The sequence below is a fragment of the Geotrypetes seraphini genome, chromosome 8 (genome assembly GCF_902459505.1).
Source record: "Geotrypetes seraphini chromosome 8, aGeoSer1.1, whole genome shotgun sequence".
Lineage (NCBI taxonomy): Eukaryota > Metazoa > Chordata > Amphibia > Gymnophiona > Dermophiidae > Geotrypetes > Geotrypetes seraphini.
The window spans coordinates 123,589,594-123,610,028 of NC_047091.1; the positions used below are offsets into that span (position 1 = coordinate 123,589,594).

General features: G+C 44.5%; 1 protein-coding gene across 5 annotated transcripts in view; it reads left to right on the top strand.

Moving 5' to 3' along the window:
• ARID3A (AT-rich interaction domain 3A) overlaps positions 1 to 20,435 on the top strand; it is a 143,052-nt gene that overhangs the window by 101,304 nt on the left and 21,313 nt on the right. For all 5 annotated transcript variants that reach the window (XR_004540306.1, XM_033954283.1, XM_033954280.1 and 2 more), the window contains exons 7-8: positions 11,215 to 11,514; positions 11,842 to 11,931. Coding sequence is in view for 4 of the 5 variants with exons in the window: in XM_033954283.1 (XP_033810174.1) it covers positions 11,215 to 11,514; positions 11,842 to 11,931 (390 nt within the window). In the remaining variant the exon portion in view is untranslated. The remainder of the gene's footprint in view (positions 1 to 11,214; positions 11,515 to 11,841; positions 11,932 to 20,435) is intronic.

The following is a 20,435-nucleotide window of genomic DNA, read 5'->3' on the forward strand; positions in this document are numbered from 1 at the left end:
CCGGACTGCAGCTTCACAGAGAAACTCTGGTGGATCTGTAAAGCCAGTCTGCTGTGGCCACCTTCTTGAAGTCCCTGGGGTTCCCCCCCCCCAATGGAGTTTGCTGGGGACCTGAGGAAGAGGAAGAAGTGATTATGGATCGCTCTGAAAAGAGAAGATGGAATTTCTATCTACATGGGTGTAGTCTACAGACCTCTGACTCAAACGCAACAAATTGATAAAGATCTGATTACGGATATCCAAAAGTTTGGAAAGAAAGAGGAGGTGCTGCTGTTGGGTGATTTCAATATGCCGGATGCTGACTGTAAAGTTCTGACTGGAGTTAGAAAGAAGTAGGGAGATTGTGGATGCCTTTCAAGAGGCTTTGCTCAAACAAATTGTGATGGAACCCATGAGGGAAAAAGCGATACTGGATCTGATACTCATAAATGGAAAGAGTATCTGCATTGTTCGAGTGGGTGCCCACCTGGGAAGTAGCGATCATCAAATGGTTTGATTCGATATAACAGCTGAAAGGGCACAAAACTGAAAGGGCTAGTTTCAAGAACCTGCCCGATTGGGACCGCACCGTGCAGGTCTGAGGGATTCTTGTAACTCCAATATGCAGATGGGGGCGATCAGAGGAAGGCCCCCATCTGCTGGCACGGATCGCTGATATGTGATCCCGGCGCATGTACAGACCATCTATAGATGGTCTGTGCATGCCCGTTTGAGCTGCGACTTTTTTTTTTTTAAACTTTTTAAATTAGTTTTTAGCCCAGAGAGCCCGTGGTTTTAACCTGCTTTAAACCCGCCTCGAGATACCTCTACACAAGGAGCTGAGTCCTTCTCAGTGTCTCTACGTTGTTCCCTGACTTCCAGTCCTACCTCTTCTTTGAGGCACAGGAAGAGGACTCCTTGACATTCATCTTCGAGGCTGGGTTCAACTTAATCACAGGACCGTGATTTGAGGCATAATTCTTCCCCACATCATTTGTCGAAGCATTCATCGAGGCCCAGGTCTTCTTCTCGAGATGGGCCTTGTTTATTGAATCATCGGGACTCTTTGAGACCACCAACTCCTTTGTCGAGGAGATCTGTTGTGGAGCCTTACCATTCTCGTCAGTTGAGTTCTTCTGCTGTGAGGTTTTCTTCACCAGCTGGTTTTTCAAAACGAAAACATTATGTTTCCTCGATTCATTCCAGAAGTGGGCGTTCATCTCCATCTTTGCCTATGGATTCAAATCTCAGGTATCAATACTCCAGACAGGCCTCATCTTCGATCTCTGCTGTGAAAGGTACCTCGAGGGGTTCTCATACACCTTCTCAACGAGGTCGTGCATCTTCAGATCCGATGTCCTTTACAAAATTTCTATGCCAAATGAGTAAAGATCTTAACATCACTTTGGAATTTGACTCAAAATGCTCTAAGGAGTATTTGGAAGAACTGGGTATGTCTCATCCTCCTAGGGATTCTCTCAAATTACCCATGAATGGCATTCTTTCTCAAACTTTCAAAAGAAATCTTGATACACCATACTCTGTTCCTGCTGTGCCAGCAAAGATGGAACCTCGACATAGGATAGTTCATTGTAAAGGATTTGAGAAATCTCAACTATCACATCAATCTCTTCTAGTTGAATTCTCTTTGAAAAGGTTGCCAAGGTTTATGCCACAGTCCCTCTTCGTCGAGAGGGAAGAACTGTGGACAAGTTTGGCCACTGGCTGTATCAAAATTTGATGATGACAAACCAAATTTTGAACTACAATTTTGTCCTTACTTCTTATCTGTAGCATTTGGTCAATGCCATGCCTAATTTTTTCAGGTATCTTCCTCAACATCGACTTCCAGAGTTTCAACACGTGCATCACACTCTGAGTCAACTTCGCATGCTTATGGTTCAAGCTGCATATGATGCTTTTGAAATGTTCTCTAGAGTCACTGCGTTCTCGGTGGCAATGCACCATCTTGCCTGTCTCCGCACCGTAGATATGGACCTGAATCTACAAGATCGACTGACCAACATCCCATGCCAAGGCAATGAGTTGTTTGACTATTGAGGCAGCTACAAAGCGCTTATCTGAGCATGAGAAGTCGTTTGCCTCCATAGTCAGGCCAAAGTCTTCCATTCCTAAGGGTTATAGGCCTTCTCTATCGTACCAGAGGCGTTATCCTCAAAAGTCAGCACCTTTTTAAGGCCGCCTCCTAAGAAACAGCAACGGCAACATAAACCTCAGCCCCCTCTGCACCTAAAGACATCAAAACCACCAGGATCACAGATGTCAAATACACCGGGGAGTCCCTCTGGGTTAACCTGGCAAGAGGTGGCAATAAATGCCTGTATCTTGGTGTGGTATACAGACCCCCAAGACAAATGGAAGACATGGACACAGAATTAATTGAGGATATAGAGAATATCACTCTACGGGGCGACACTGTACTGCTTGGGGACTTCAACATGCCTGATGCAGACTGGAACACATTTTCAGCAACCACCAGTAGCAGCAAGAGGCTTTTGGCCTCCATAAATGGTGCACAACTAAAACAGATGGTAACGGAGCCCACTAGGGCCCAGGCGATCCTTGACCTGGTACTCACCAACGGGGAAAGCGTCTCAGAGGTCTTGGTAGGAGATACGCTAGCCTCCAGCGACCATAACATGGTATGGTTCAACCTTAGGAAAGGATTCCCTAAATCAATCACAAAAACAAAGGTACTTAACTTCCGGGGCACCGACTTCACACGCATGGGAGATTTCGTCCATCAGACGCTGCAGGACCAAGCAGAGACCGGTAATGTGGAAGCTATGTGGTCGTACCTGAAATCATCCATACACGAAGCTACTAATCGCTACATAAAATCGGTAGACAAACGGCAAAGAAACAATAAACCCCAATGGTTCACTGAGGAGATCTCGCACCTCATTAAGGAGAAGAAAACAGCATTTCTTTCCTATAAACGTACGCAGAGAAGTGAAACCAAAGTAGAATATAAGACCAGGTCTGCAGCGGTCAAAACAGCAGTTAGGGAGGCCAAACTTCGAGTGGAAGAAACTTTGGCAAAAAACATTAAAAAAGGGGACAAATCTTTCTTCAGGTATATTAGTGATAGGAAAAGGAACACAGACGGCATAGTACGCCTTAGAAGACCGGACGGAAACTACGCAGTGGCGGATTCTGAAAAAGCCGAAATACTAAATGAATATTTCTGTTCAGTCTTCACCTGTGAGGCACCGGGACACGGACCACAGCTGAAGGCAAAACAAATTGCGGAAGACCCGTTTCAGAATTTTGAGTTCATACCTGAAGATGTCTACAGTGAGCTGACAAGGCTCAAGGAGAACAAGGCCATGGGACCGGACAATTTACACCCAAGAGTGCTTAGAGAATTGAGAGATGTTCTGGCGGAACCGTTGGCCGTACTCTTCAATCTCTCACTAAGCACGGGGAAAGTTCCGTTGGACTGGAAAACAACCAACGTCATTCCTCTGCATAAAAAGGGTTGCAAGGCTGAGGCTGCGAACTATAGACCGGTGAGTCTCACTTCAATAGCGTGTAAACTCATGGAAACACTAATTAAGCATAAATTAGATACGGTCTTGAATGAGGGGAATCTCCGGGACCCCAGTCAACATGGATTCACCAAGGGTAGGTCCTGCCAGTCCAATCTTATCAGCTTCTTTGACTGGGTAACAAGAAGGCTGGACTCGTATACCTTGACTTCAGCAAGGCTTTTGACAGTGTCCCACACCGCAGACTGCTGAACAAGATGGAATCAATGGGGTTAGGAGTAACACTAACTGCATGGGTTAAAGATTGGTTAAGTGGCAGACTTCAGAGGGTGATGGTTAACGGCACCCTCTCCAAAACGTCGGAAGTGACCAGCGGAGTGCCGCAGGGCTCAGTCCTGGGTCCACTCCTCTTCAACATATTCATTAGGGATTTGACTCAAGGGCTTCAAGGTAAGGTAACCTTATTCGTTGATGATGCCAAACTATGCAATATCATAAACGGCTACAATCTGCAGAATACTATGGAACAGGACCTCTGTACTTTAGAAAGCTGGTCCTCTGTCTGGCAGCTGGGCTTCAACGCCAAGAAATGTAAGGTCATGCATCTCAGAAATGGAAATCCATGCAGAACTTACACCTTGAATGGAGAAACTTTGACCAAGACTACAGCAGAACGAGACCTGGGAGTGATCATCAGTGCAGACATGAAGACTGCTACTCAAGTGGAGAAGGCTTCATCTAAGGCACGGCAGATGATGGGTTGTATCAAGAGAAGTTTCGTCAATAGGAAGCCTGAGGTCATGATGCCATTGTACAGAGCCATGGTGAGACCTCATCTGGAATACTGTGTGCAATTTTGGAGGCCACATTACCGTAAAGATGTGCTCAGAATTGAGTCAGTTCAGCGGATGGCCACCAGGATGGTCTCGGGGCTAAAAGGTCTCTCGTACGAAGAGAGACTGAACAAATTGCAGCTCTATACTCTCGAGGAGCGTAGGGAGAGGGGAGACATGATTGAGACATTTAAGTATATCACGGGACGGGTCGAGGTGGAAGATGATATCTTTCTTCTCAAAGGACCCTCGAACACAAGAGGACATCCGCTCAAACTAAGGGGAGGGAAGTTTCGTGGAGACGTCAGGAAGTACTTCTTCACGGAACGAGTGATAGAGCATTGGAACAAGCTTCCAGTACAGGTGATCGAGGCCTGCAGTATCCCAGACTTCAAGAATAAATGTGATACCTATGTGGGATCACTGCGAGAGTCATACCAATGAATAGGGTCGCTAGGATATAGACTTAATAGAGCAGGTCAGTAGAGTTAAGGGGGCCAGTAGACTTAAAAGGGGGTCAATGGTATGGGCAGACTTGATGGGCTGTAGCCCTTATCTGCCGTCATCTTTCTATGTTTCTAAGGCATCTCAGTCTTTTTGACCATCTAACACAGAGCATAACCATAATCGTTCTGCCTATGTCCTCTCCTCTCTGCATTGGTGGTCGTCTATCATTTTTACCAACGATGGGAGCTCATTATATCTGACCTCTGGATCCTCATAATCATCAGGGAAGGTTACTCTCTTCACTTCATCCAGGTTCCACCAGATCTTCCTTCCAATCCGTCGCAGACAACCCTTCTTCTTCAGGAAGCTCAAGCTCTGCTTCGACTCTGTCCATTGAGAAAGTTCCTCTGGAACAGCAGAGCACGGGATTTTACTCCTGTTGCTTCCTTGTCCCGAAGAAGACGGGGGATCTACGACCTATTTTAGATCTCAGAGCTCTCAACAAATTTCTTAGCCGAGAAAAATTTTGGATGCTGTCTCTAGCAGCCTTGTATCCCTTCTAGATCACAGCAATTGGTTATGCTCTCTGGATCTCAAAGAGGCTTACACTTGCATTCCCATTCCTCCCACCTCTTACAAATTTCTCAGATTTCCGGTGGGAAATCATCATTTTCAATACAGAATGCTACCCTTCGGCCTGGCATCTCCCAGAGTTTTCACCAAGTGCCTGGTGGTAGTAGCAACAGCTCTACGCAGCCTTCAGGTCTTCAGGTTTTCCCGTACCTGGACGATTGGTTCATCAAAGATTCAACGTCTCAGGGGGTTATTGTAATGACCCAACGGACTATTTGGTTCTTTCAAAGTTTGGATTTTGAAATAAACTTTCCAAAATCCCAGCTATAGCCCTCTCAGACTCTGCAGTTCATTGGAGCTATACTAGACACTGTGCAACTCAGAGCATTCCTTCCTCAACAACGTCAGGCTGCTCTCATTCAATTTTGTCAAAAAGTGTTATCCCTCACTTCATTCTCAGTGAGACACATGATGGTTCTGCTAGGTCACATGGCCTCTACAGTTCACGTAACTCCATTTGCCAAGCTTCACCTCAGAATCCCTCAGTGGTCCCTGGCATCTCAGTGGGCGCAGGCTTTCGACCTACTCTCTCAGCACATTACAGTGACTGCTTCGTTGAGACAGTCTCTCCACTGGTAGATGCTCTCTTCCAATCTCTCCAGAGGTTTACTGTTTCAAACGCCCCATCACCAGAAGGTCCTTATGACATATTCCTCGACCTACACTTGGGAGGCTCATCTCGATGGTCTCCGTACTTAAGGGCATTGGTCCAGCACAGATTGTCAGTGTCACATCAATCTGTTGGAACTCAGAACGATTTTCAATGCTCTCAAAGCTTTCAGCATCTTCTTCACAATCAAATAGTCCTCATTTGTACAGACAATCAAGTAGCTATGTATTATGTCAACAAGCAGGGAGGAACAGGATCTCTTCCTCTTTGCCTGGAGGCTCAGAAGGTTTGGAATTGGGCAATTCTTCACAACATCTTTCTGAAAGCCATCTACATTCAAGGAGAGAAAAACTTTTTAGCAGACAAGTTGAGTCGTCGTCTACAACCTCACGAATGGACACTCAATTCCTTGCCTTTCCATCACATTTATTCTCAGTGGGGAACTCCTCAAATATATCTCTTTGCATCTCCTCACAACCACAAACTGCCTCAGTTCTGCTCCAGGATATACTCCCCTCACTGACTGGAGGCAGATGCTTTTCTATTGGAATGGATGAATCTGTTTCTCTATGCGTTCCCTCCATTCCCTCTCATTCTCAAGACACTGGTCAAACTCAAACACGAACATGCCACCATGATTCCCATTGCTCCTCGGCCCAGACAACCGTGGTTCTCCCTTCTGCTTCAACTCAGCAGCAGAGAGCCACTACTTCTACCAGTTTTTCCATCTCTGTTGACACAAAGTCAAGGGTCTCTGCTTCATCCCAACCTGCAGTCTCTGCACCTGACAGCTTGGTACCTATCAATGTAACTGCCAATTTCCAGTTCTCTCAATCTGTTACAGATATTTTAGAGGCTTCTAGAAAGCCTACTACTAGGCAATGTTACCATCAGAAATGGACTAGGTTTTCTGCTTGGTGCGCTCTTCATCACAAGGAACCTCAATCTACCACCTTGTCTTCAGTTTTGGATTACCTATTGCATTTATCTCACTCAGGCCTCAAATCCACATTCATTAGAGTCCATCTCAGTGCAATTGCTGCTTTTTATCAGCCACTAAAGGGGAAGCCTTTATCTGCTCATCCTGTGGTTTCCAGATTTATGAAAGGACTTTTCAATGTCAAACCACCTCTCAAACTGCCTCCCATGGTTTGGGATCTCAATGTTGTTTTTGCTCAGTTGATGAAGTCTCCATTTGAGCCAATGTCTACGGCTCATCTGAAATATCTCACTTGGAAAGTGGTCTTCCTTATTGCTCTCACGTCTGCTAGCAGAGTCAGTGACCTACAAGCTTTAATAGCAGACCCAACTTTTACAGTATTCCATCATGACAAGATGGTCCTCCGTACTCATCCTAAATTCTTACCAAAAAGTTGTTTCAGAATTTCATCCCAATCAATCCATTGTTCTTCCAGTGTTTTTTCCAAAGCCTCATTCTCATCCTGGAGAAGCAGCTCTTCATACTTTGGACTGCAAGCATGCTTTGGCTTTCTACTTACAAAGGTCTAAGCCACAGAAACCTTCTCAACTTTTTGCCTCCTTCGATCCAAACAAGTTGGGACATCCAGTTTCCAAGAGAACCATCTCCAACTGGTTGGCTGCGTGCATCTCTTTCTGCTATGCTCAGATTGGACTGCATCTAGAGGGTCAAGTCACAGCCCATAAAGTTAGAGCCATGGCAGCATCTGTAGCTTTCCTTAGATCTACTTCTATTGAGGAAATCTGCAAAGCTGCTACTTGGTCCTCAGTTCATACATTCACCTCTCATTATTGTCTGGATTCCTTTTCCAGATGGGATGGCCACTTTGGCCAGGCAGTATTGTAAAACGTATTCTCCTGAATTGCCAACACTCCCACCATTCCATTCTGGTTAGCTTGGAGGTCACCCGTATGTTGAGAATATGCTGCCTGTTTGTCCTGGGATAAAGCACAGTTACTTACCATAACAGGTGTTATCCAGGGACAGCAAGCAGATATTCTCACAACCCACCCACCTCCCCTGGTTGGCTTTTGGGCTAGCTATCTGAACTGAGCAGACACGCGCCCTATGTCGGGCGGGAAGGCACTCACACAGTCGCGAACTTTCTGGAAGTTCTTCAAGCAAGTCTGCTTGTGAAGCTGTTCGCATCGAGGCTCCATGGTTGATGTCACCCATATGTTGAGAATATCTGCCTGTTGCCCCTGGATAACATCTGTTATGGGAAGTAACTGTGCTGTCAGGGACTGGGTGTCCTTGGAGATCCCATGGCTTTTTGGTCTTACAGCTTGGCTCTTGAGCGCTCAGCCTTGATGATGAGCGGTTATTTGGGGGTAGTTATCTTGGCTCTTTTGCACTCAAAGTACCCTCCTGCTTTTGCTTCTTTTGCCAAGGCCTGGTAGGCTTTTCTCATAGGGGGTGCTAGGAGTTAGGTGGAGCTTGAGCAGGCTCACAGTTAGGTAGTCCTGGTTTTCCTTCAGGAGGGTTTAGTCAAAAGTCTGGCAGTGGCCTCCCTGAAAGTTCAGGTTGCAGGCTTTGCATGTTTTGTTGGGCGCACAAAAGAGCTAATTTGCTTATTGCTCTTTCAGATCTAAGCAGGTGTATGAGGGGTTCGTTTCTTTTGCGACCTCCCTTGTGTCGTGTTTTCCCTTCGTGGGCTCTTAACATCGTTTTACAGGGCCTTAATGAGACTTCCTTTGAACCACTATAGGATGTAGTTCTGGATCTGACATTCACAATGGTTTTTCTGTTCACTGGTGTATTTTGGAGTTTCTGCTCTTCGTGCAAAGAATATTTTTTCCATATGATAGATGCGGGTGTTTTCCTCCGTACTGTACATTCCTTCTTGTCGACAGTGGTCTTGGCTTTCCAAGTCCATCAGGAGGTTAAATTGCCTGCATTTCATACGACAGGTTCTGAGCATGAAGATTGGATCTTCCGCAAATTAGATGTCCAAAGGTTCTTGCTCCTTTATGTGGAAAGGATAATTAAGTTCTGGGCTGTCTGATCACTTTTTTTGTTCTCACTGCTGCGCCTCACTGTGGTAGCCGGGATCCAAGTCCTCAATCACTCAATGGTTTTGAAGGGCCATTTCTGCGACTTACATTGCCTGCGGCATGCAGCCACCGATTTTGCTTGTAGCATTCTTGACAGGAAGGGTGGCGTCAATGTGGGCGGTATCTCGCACGATTCATCCTGATGAAATTTGCAGGATGGCTCTTGGTCCTCTTGTCATACTTTTACCCAGTTTTACCAAATGGATGTGGTGGCGCATTCTGCTGCTGTTTTTCGAGGCTTCGGTTTTGTGGGCAGACTCTTCTGTCCCTCCCTAGCTTCCATGGCTTTGGTACATCACTTAGTGTATGGAATCCGGAAGGGACTTAACAGAATGAAAGATTTGGTTTCTACCTACGATAATCTTCTTTCTGTTAGTCTCTAGAGGATTCCATACAACCCTCCCTCTCTGTGTACATTCAGTTGTGGATATATCCTGCTCTTTTCTGCCTCAGTTACTCTCCTTACAGTCTTGAGGAATTTCCAGCCAGCTGACAGATCCTTTGGGGAATGTTCTGAGTATGCTCGTTACCGAAGGCCTTCCTTGGGGTACTCGTTGCATACAGCAGGTTAGTTCTACATTGTTCATCAATGGTTTTTTTTCTGAGTTTCCTTTGTACCTGTTTATTACTTATTGATATTTTACAAAGCATACCAGTTCATGACTGACTTGTGTTGATGGGGATTCTCCCCTGTACCCCCTTTGTCCTGGATTTACAGGTATATGCTTAGCTTTGGGGCTGAACTGAGTCAACCACTAGGGGGAGTCCAGCATGTGTTCTGGAAAGATGTGAATTCTGCAACACCCAGACCTCAGGTTGGGATTGAACACCTAGCATATGGAATACTCCAGGGACTAACAGAAAGAAGATTATCATAGGTAGAAACCTAATCTTCCATTGTGTCTTGTCTGCCATCTGCAGTGTCCTTCCATCATATGCCCAGCTGCTCAAGCAACTTACTGTTACTGCAACAGATTCATCCATTGTTGCTGGTATCAAGGAATATTTCTAATATTTAATAGAAATAAAACACAAATATAAAGGAAAAATACCTTTTTTATTGGACTAACTTAATGCAGTTTATTTATAATTTGTTTTTGATATTTATATACCACTTATAGCCTAAGGGCCTTTTCTGTCAAACTGCGCTAGCAGTTTTTAGTGCAGAGAGCCGCGCTGAATGGCCCGTACTGCTCCTAACACTCATAGCAACTCTAATAGCGTTAGGAGCATCGCGGGCCATTCAGCACGGCTCACCGTGCTTCAAACTGCTAGCACAGTTTGATAGAAGAGGCCCTAAGTATTATACATTCAGATACTCAAGCATTTTTTCCTATCTGTTCTGATGGGCTCACACCCTATCTAATGTACCTGGGGTAATGGGGGATTAAGTGACTTGTCCAGGGTCACAAGGAGCAGCGTGGGATTTGAACCCACAACCTCAAGCTCTAACCACTGAGAATGAAGGGGTTACCTTTGAAAGCTAATCATAAACTACACTAAATTAGTACATTAAAAAATGTATTTTGTCTTTTATTTTTATTTTATTTCTACATATTACCTTGAAAAGTGGACTAACACAGCCACAACACCATTTCACTTAACATTTAATAGACACTTATTTTCCTGTTCATCCACTACACAGTTTAGGTTCTCTTCTACACCCATGTCTGAAAGAAAATCCAATCACCTTCCCAGGTGATGAAGAAACGTAGGCAACTGAATTTTTGTGAAGGTTGTACCAAAACCAGATTGCAATGGAAGGCTCTATTTGTGATTTATAAACAGTTGTATAGAGTATTGTCCCTTTTTATACTTTAATAAAAAGTTTTAAATATAAAATTGTAAGTATTCAAGGCTTGTGCAAATGAGGGCAGAGTTCGTGGGGATGGGACAGGGGCAAACTTTGTCTCCATGTCACTTGCTATCATAAAGGGACCAGTACCAGAAGAATTTCAGGAAAAGCCACAGTACAATGGCAGTTAATAAATCTTGATAAAGCATTGCTTTTTTTTTTTCAGGGTGTTTGTGCCCTAATATATTGTGTGGTATACAGTGGATATAATTTTACCTTTGTGTCTGTGCTCTAGTGTGAGTTGTATGGAAGAGAGTGGATAAAATCAGAGTGCAGACATGTAATAACGAATGCTCTTGCATTCATTTCCAGAAGAGGACCCTCCTGTTCCAATATCTGTTCCTTCCCGAGTTCCTGTTTCCTTGGCTGGCCATTCAATGGCAGCAGTGCAGGCGGCAGCTGCAGCGCAGGCAGCAGTAGCTGCACAAGCAGCAGCTCTTGAGCAGCTACGAGAGACACTGGAGTCTGGGGAACCACCAGAGAAGAAGATGACCCTTATGGTAGATGAGCAACAGCGACTGATACAGCGAGCCATTCAGCAGAACCTGCTAGCCATGACAGCTCAAGTGCCCATGAACATCAAGATTAGCAGCCAGGGCACGAGGCTTCCAGGTTAGCTAGCAGCATCTTCAGGGTGCATTCCCAGCCCAAGATACACAGCTCCATCTTTTCAAAGCAAATGGTTTGGGCTGTCACTATGGTTCAGTGGCAGCATTGCTCATAGGCATGTAGAAAACACAGGGTGACTTCCCAAGGTTGGACAGGGCTGAGGTGGGAGGGTGGGAAAGGGAGCTCAACCATTATTCATCAGTGACCTGATAGCTGCTGTAAGTGGCATTTGTGCCAAGTTCTGGCGAGACATTGGTCTCTTCTGACTTGAGACGAACAGTGGAGCTGTTTCTGTGACACTGGTTGCTGAGCATGTTTCTTCTCTGACAGATAACCGTCAGGACTCCGCAGTAAATCTCACTTCCAATGGCACAAACAGTATTAGCATGTCACTGGAGATTAACGGCATCGTCTATACAGGTAAGCAAGGCTGTAGGCCCTGAGCAGATGCCTTCATTCCTCTGTAGCTGTTTTAATAGGCTGGCAGGCAGTGGCTTAGAGGTCCCCCTCTTTACAGTGTGAGCATTAATCACTCTTATACTGCTGAAGTAGATGAGGATGGTCATTTTGAAAATTTTTCACTTCATCCATATTGAGAAAAAGTTTCATGTTCTTCTTATTTGTGGCCTTTTTACCGATTCTCAAAGAAAGACATGCAGACATATTGTAAATACAAGCATTTGATGAATTGTGATGGAAAATGCATATACAGGCTTGAAAATGCAATTTTAAGTACATATTCTTAGCTCCCAACCTTAATATGTTCCCTCAGTATGCTAGAGATATGTACATTGTAGAGGAGTGTATAAGCTTCCAGCCACACTTATGGAGGGCAGGATTCAGAGAACTGTGCAATGGGCTTAAGACACTTTGATGTGGTAGTTTCTCTGAGGACAAGTAGGCATTATATTCTTGCATTTGGATGATGTCATCCACGGATCCTGGTAGAGACACTACCAAGTGCACCATCACTTTACATTTTTTAAGGCAGTGCCTGTACCGTGTGCATATCGGTGCCTTCCTGCCCGACGTCGGCTTGCGGGACCTGTAGTTCTTAATTTTGTGCGGCACTGCGAAGCTGTCTCTTCAGTGTTCTCTTCAGCACATCAAACTTTTTAATTTTTTTTTTAGTACCTACCTGGTTTATATTTTTTTAATTTTAGTCATACTTTTTTATTTTTAGCTTTTTCCCATATTCCTACTGACTTTGGTTTAAATTGGTCAACTTTTTAGGTTCTGGCCTTTGGGCCTCTTCAAGTTCTTTTTTTTTTCTTCCGAGTAGCATTGATCATTTCTGGATTCTTTTCACTCAAGCTTCCTGGGCTAATGAACCCTTTAACTTCATGCCAGCTATTTTCCCTTCCATGTCAAAATCAGTACCTAACAGCTTTAAAAAATGCTTTCTTGTAATCGGACCACTTCAGGCTCTGATCTACCTAATTGGTCTGTCCAGTGACTCTGTCCTGAACATCAGGACATTAACTGTGTCCTCTGTCTCCGTTTGCAGAAGAGGTCACTTAAAGCCACAAACTACAGTTTGAAAAGCGTTTTGGTACTGCATTGGCATGGACATTGAGCATGGCTGGGGATTTGGAACCAACTGCATTGACACCGCATCATGAATGTCGAACATTGGGCGCCTTGCAACTTCGGGACTCTACTTAATCCTCATCAGTGCCTCAGGCGTCAAAAGATGTAGCATGTAAGAAAGCTAAGAAACAAACATTCTTCCCCTTCTAGGTGTGGCACTACATCCTTCCACACATCAACTTAATCAATGAATAGTAAGTGTCAACGCCCAGATGATCATTCGCCATCTGTCCAGATTGTGTGTCTGCAGAGATGTACCTCAACATCGAGGTATCCCACGCCATTACAACTGGTACAGCAGACTGCTTCCATGCCGATGTCTCTTCCGATACCAGCACCTTCTCCAGTAGGCTAACCAGACTATGCACAGACAAGATCATATGAGGCTACTGCAGATGCAGTCTTTACAGTCTACCCTTCCTGACTCAGCCCATCCTGAGGATTCATCGAAGTGTTGATAGAGGACAAGGTCATGTAGTCCTTGTTGGCATGGGCCCACTCAATGCACACATCATCATTGATGGAGGACTTGGCTCCTGCATTGCCTCGAGGCACACTCCCTGATTCACCTACAAGGGAAAATTTTGAGCAGTCTGACTTGGACATCTCCATCCACTTGGGTGAGGAGTTACCAGAATACTCAGCAGAAGAGTTCTACAGTATACCTTATGATCCTTCACCTCCTCCTCAACACACATCTTCACCTGTAAGTCTGTCTTTTACTGGCTTCATAAGATAAATGGGGCAGGCATTGCTCATAAAAATGGAAGCAAGAGAAACCTCATTCAGAACTTTTTGAATTCCTTGATTTTAAAACACCACCATTAAGATACCTTTATACAGTCATGAAGGACACTTTATTAAAAATTGGGAAGCTCTCTTATCAGTCCAAGTAGCTCCTAGAAAAATAGACACAATGTATAGAATACTGATAAGTCCTGAATTTGACAGAATTCTACTTCAACACCATTCACTAATTGTTGGGTCTGCCCTCAAGCATTCACGAAGCTCACGTTCTTACGCTTCTACCTCTCCATGCAGAGAAGCCAGAACATTACTTTTTTGGCAAATGCATATTCCAGTCATCTATGCTTCTAAACAGAATTATGTCTTATGTCCATTTTTTTATTTTTTTATTTTTTTTTTATCTTTGCTAAAACAATTTATCAGGCTTTGAAGAGAGTTCCTTCCTCAAGTTAATTTAAAGTAATTCAACAATTATCTGAAAACTTGTTCACTACTAGAAAGTTCATGGCTAGAGCAGCTTTCGATGCCATTGCAATGCACAGGTTGGCCTGGCTTTGAATCTCAGACCTGGAAATATTTTTTTTTTTTTTTTTTTGCAATTTTTCAAAGTATATTCTACAAAATAGAATACATAAGAATGAAATTCTACAAAATAAGACCTGGAAACTTTTAGTTCAGGGACTCATTTTCAACATCCCTTGCAAAGAGAGAAAATCAAAAAGCACACAGATACGATGACAACTTTGTCTAAACCACAGGCCACTTAATCTTCATCATCCAGAAGATATTCTACCTCTTCCAGATGTTCATATTACAACACTAAGGACTCCTTTTACTAATCTGCGTTGGGGCTTTAACATGCGGAATAGTGCGAGCTACATTGCCCCACGCGCTAGACCTTAACGCCAGCATTGAGCTGGTGTTAGTTCTAGAAGCATAGTGCGTGGTAATTTCCTGCGTGCGCTAAAAACGCTAGCACACCTTAGTAAAAGGAGCCCTAAATTTCACCACAACTAGCTTTTTTCCTCTTCCTTATGGACCGGCTACACAAAGACCACAGAAATCATAACCTCAGTCTCAATCCAACAGCAGTCATCCTTTTGACTCCTTTCAAGAGAGCATTGCCGATACTTCCCTAATTCTTCTTCACAACCTTCCTATAAGAGGCAGATGGACTCTAATCACATTAGACCAGTGGTTCTTTGGGTCATCTTTCAGGATTATGCCCTAAGCTTGCTCAGAAAGCCTCCAGACCACCCACCAAAAGTCTTTTCAACTGCTTCCAGAAGATTCTCTTCCTCCAAGATTTCTCAACACTTCTTCAGCTAAATGCAATAGAACCTATACCTCTGAAGGAGAGGAGCATAGGGTTCTGTATTTCCTCATAAAAGACCAGATGCCTTCAACCAATATTAGACCTCCAAGGTCTCAACAAAATACTTGATGAAGGAGAGAGTCTGTGTGGTCTTTCTGGGAGCCCTTCTACCTGTATTAGAAAAGGAAGATTAGCTTTGCTCTCTATTCTCAGAGAGACCTATACTCATGTATCATCCTACCCACTTTTGAATCGGATCTTGACACTTCTAATTCAAAGTCCTAGCCTTCAGACTGGCCTCGGCCCTCATGTCTTTACAAATTGCCTAGTAATAATAGCAGCAGTCCTTCATTTATGGGGAGTTCACATTTTTCACAGTTTATCTATTGGAGCTGCTAGGATTTGCCATCAACTATCGGAAGTCACATCTCCGCCCTTCTCAGACCCTCATGTTCATAGGAACTCTGTTAGACACTACTTGGGATGAGCTTTTCTGCCACAGCAGTCTCTTGACCAATCTGATTCACCTGTGCCAAAAAGTCACCACTCTTCCACAAATAACTACATGTCAGATGCTGCTCCTCCTGGGACACGAGGCATCCAGAGTACATGTCACCTGATTTGCACATCTTCACCTCAGAATCCCACAGTGGAACCTGTCGACCCAATGCTCTCAAGCCACAGGACTTCTGTCTGCTCCAATCCAAATCACCTCAGACTTCCGCTACTCCTTTTAATGGTGAATGACTCCTCACAACCTTACTCTGTCTTCCCTTTCAGCCCCCTCATCACCACAGTCCTAACCACAGATGCTTCAATGTTAGAGTGGGGAGCTCATCTGGACAGCCTCCATATTCAAGAACTATGGTCTCAACATGAACAAACTCTCCATATCAATCTCTAATTCAGAGCAATAGGCAATGCTCTTAAGACATTCCAAGAGCATCTTCTCCAACAGGTAGTCCTCATTCAAACTGACAATAAAGTTGCCATGTTCTACATGAACAAATAAGGAGACACAGGCTCTCACCCTCTATGCATGGAAGCAATTCAGATTTGGCCTTGGGCAGTTAGTCATGGCATTTTCCTCAGAGCAGTTTACCTGGCAGGGAAGCAGAATGTGTTGGCAGACAGATTGAGCAGACTCCTTCAACCCCTTGAATGGTCTCTTGGTACGAACCTCTTACATCAGATTTTCTACAAATGGGGAACACTGGGCATAGATCTCTTTGCTTCCCCCTACAACTACAAACTTCCACTCTTCTTCTCCAGACTCTTTGCTCTCAATTGCCTTGAGTCAGATGTCTGATTCCTCTATGCATTTCCAAGTTTCAAGTTTATTCATGGCTTGATATACCGACCATCACATGTATCTGGGCGGCTTACAATATAAAAAATTAGAAAGGTCTAATAAAATTTTAGATTTAGATGAAATAAAATAAAAAGGGTAAACCTTAAAACTATGACGAATTAAGACTGATTAGAAACGAGAGGTTTTAGGGGATAGGGAAGTTTTAATTACAGTGATAAATAAAAGGAAGGGTAGAGGGATGGGGAGTAATTAGAGGGAAATGGGGATGTCGCTTCTTAAAAGCTGCTTTTTTTTTTTTTAACCAGTCCCTCTTATCGGGATTGGGGCACGATGATTCTCATAGAGCCTTGTTGGCCACATCAGCCTTGGTTCCCACTTCTACAACTTTCAACCCATGCTGCTAACACAGAACAATGGATATTTCCTTCATCCCAACCCTCAGTTGTTAGCACTTGCAACTTGATTTCTTTCACCGAACACTGAACTTGATTTCTTTCACTCTCTCGGCTGCAGTATCTGCTGTCATTGAAGTATCCAGGAAACCTTCTACTCAGTGCTGTTTCCACTTTAGATGGACCAGAGTTTCTGCAGGTGTGCACATTCTCTTGAACTTGTTACATGTCCACTTCCATCCATCTTAGACTACCTTCTCCATCTCTCATTTTGGTCTAAAGACCAACTTGATTCGAATACATCTCAGTGCTCAGTTCATTTCACACTCCCTTGGACAAAAATCCTCTCTGTTCATACCTCAGTATCTAGGTTCATGAAAGGACTTTACTTCTCTAAGCCATCTATCAAGCCTCCACCTGTTGCCTGGGATCTTAATGTGATACTATTCACTCTTATGAAGTTTCCCTTTGAGCTACTTACAACTTGCTCTCTCAAACTCCTCAATTTCCTTATAGCCCTTATGTTTGTAAGTGAACTTCAAGCACTTATCAGATCTTCCCTATACAAGATTCTACCACGACAGAGTGGTCCTTCAAACTCGCCCAAAGTTGTCTCAGAATTCTACCTCATACAGTCTTTAGTTCTGCCCATTTTCTTTCCAAAGCCACACTTCAATCCAGATGAAGCATCTCTTCACATTTTGGACTGCAAATTCATGTTGGCATATTACCTGGACCAGACTAAACTTCTTAGAAAATCCTTCCAGCTCTTTGTGGCTTTCAAACCTAACAATCTTGGCGCTCCTATTACCAAGAGAACCATCTCCACTTGGCTAGTGGACTGTATATATACTCAGGCTGGGATGTTGCTTCAATAACTTATTTCTGCTCTGCATTTATTGAAGACATCTGCAAAGTGGCTACTTGATCCTCAATTCATACCTTCACCTCTCGCTACTGGAGCCACAAAAATTAGACCACCTGGATGGATCCTCAGCTGAAATCTCTTCCTGATGGCAGACCATGAGCCACTAGAGGCTCCAGGTAGTCTAAATTTTGTGGCTGCAGTAGTGAGAGGTGAAGGTATGAATCAAGGACCAAGTAGCCACTTTGCAGATGTCCTCAATACTTCAGAAGAGAGAGTCAATTTAGGCAAGCAGTTCTGCAGAATCTTTTCACTTCCCGAGTGCCAACTTTCCCTCCAACCCTCTTGTGTTATGCCAGGATCCTCCATATTCAATACTTCTTCCACAGCCAAGATCTTGGCAGCTTGGAAGTCCCACATATGAGAATATAATGTCTGCTTGTCCTCGGAGAAAGCAAAGATAACTTACCTGTAGCAGGTATATTCTCGCAACCCACCCACCTCCCCTGGTTGACTTCTTAGCTTTGTTACTGAACTGCAGGTCCCGCAAACTGATGTCGAGTGGAAAGGCACCAGCATGCGCGCGGTATGGGCACTGCCTTAAAAAATATAAAGTGATGGTGCACTTGGTAGTATCTGCACTGGGTTTCATGGATGACATCGCCCACGTGTGAGAATATATGCCTGCTATCCTCAGAGAATACCTGCTACAGGTAAGTATCTCTTTGCTATTTCTTAGGAAAGGAAGCATGACTAATCCAAAAGCTTTACTGTGAATCAAATATATCTGTTAATGATTTGGGCAACAATCATTACAAGATGGACAGAAGTCATGTATCCTGGGGTGAAGGAATTCTGTGAAGCCCTAAATGTACTGCAAGGGAAGGGGAGAAAGATGTCTGCTGTGGGTGGGGAAATGTTTTGTTAATCAGGTTTTTTATTCCACCTTTAGCTGTTCAATTCAGATTCAGATTATATTACAAGAGGTTGGGTCAATTACCCAGGAAGGAATCCTGACAATTTGTAGGAAGACAATTGGTAGGCCGACAAGTCATAGGGTGCAACAATTTGTAGGGCCTTCCTACCAATTGTCATCTACCAATTGCCTCTGGGACCCACTGCTTGAAAAAATTGGCACTGCACCCCCCAAAGTAAGAGGCCCTCCCGAAGTCCTCCAGGATCCTGACCTGATGAGATGCCCCTTCCCTTCTCCCCACTCCCTTATGTATGTACCTATACTGAATTACAGGATGGCTGGAGCTATACTAGGAGAGAGCCCCCAGGAAAGAGACTTGGGAGTACTTGTAGACAAGTCGATGAAACCGTATGCACAATGCACGGCGGCGGTGAAAAAGGCTAACAGAATGCTAGGAATGATTAAGAAGGGGATCGCGAACAGATCTGAAAAGGTTATCATGCCCTTATACCAGGCCATGGTACACCCACATCTGGAATACTGCATCCAACACTGGACTGAAAAAGGACATAATACTACTGGAAAGGGTCCAGCGAAGAGCGACAAAAATGGTTAAAGGATTGGGGGAGTTGCCGTACAATGAGAGGCTAGAGAAACTGGGCCTCTTCTCCCTTGAGAAGAGAAGACTGAGAGGGGACATGATCGAAACATTCAAGATATTGAAGGGAATTGATTTAGTAGAGAAAGGGAGAATGTTCACCCTCTCCAAGGTGAAGAGAACAAGAGGGCACTCCCTGAAGTTAGAAGGGAAAAGATTCCTTACAAACGTAAGGAAGTTTTTCTTTACCTAGAGAGTGGGATTCAAGGCAAGGTTGGATAAGTTCCTACTAGACAGAACATATGCAAGTATGGCTAGACTCTAATAGGATACTGTTCTTTGACCTAAGGGGCACCGCGTGAGCAGACTGCTGGGCACGATGGACCACTGGTCTGATCCAGCAGCGGCAATTCTTATGGTCCAGCGGGGGTCTTTCTGGCTGGAGTGTGGCCCTCTCATGGTACATCCTATACTACCATGACCACCTGGAAAAGTCAGGGCCACCTTTTGAGAAGGCAGCCATCAGAGGGCTGGGCTCCTGTCATGAAGACCCCCACTGGACCATCAGGTACTTTATTAGGCCCAGGTGGGGTCCCCATACATAGGTTAGTGGGGGTGGCATCTCTACCTGGTGAGGGGGTGAGAGCCATGGCCATGGGGAGAGAGGGAGGGGCATGGATATTGGAGGGGTCAGAAGGTACTGAGAGGCATCAAGGCTGTATGGGAGGGGGGGTGGAAGGAGGAGGAAGGCACCTGGAGTAGGTCTGTGCAGAAAAGGGAACAGGTGGGAGAGGGGAACATTGGGACACAAGAAAGGAAGAAATGAATCATGAGCTTGGTGCACAGAAGGGAGGGACGGAGGTGACATTGGGACATGAGGAAGGGAGGGATGGAGGTGAACTTGGGACATAGATGGAGGGAGGGGAGTGAAATATGCTGAGATGGGGGGCAAGAACTTGGGTTACAGATTGAAGGGAGGGAGTTAGGGATGGGGCACGAACTTGGAATCATCCGCCCATCGACAGGTGGTGGAGGGGGGGATGGAAAAAAAGTGTGTGGTTTTGTAGTTTAATTTGGTGATTCCACTACCTATGATTGCTAGGGGTGATTTTGTAGTCTATTGGGCAGAGTAGTTGTAATCTGGAGTCATCTTACGTTGGTAAGGTATCTTATGTTTTGGGTAGGAATA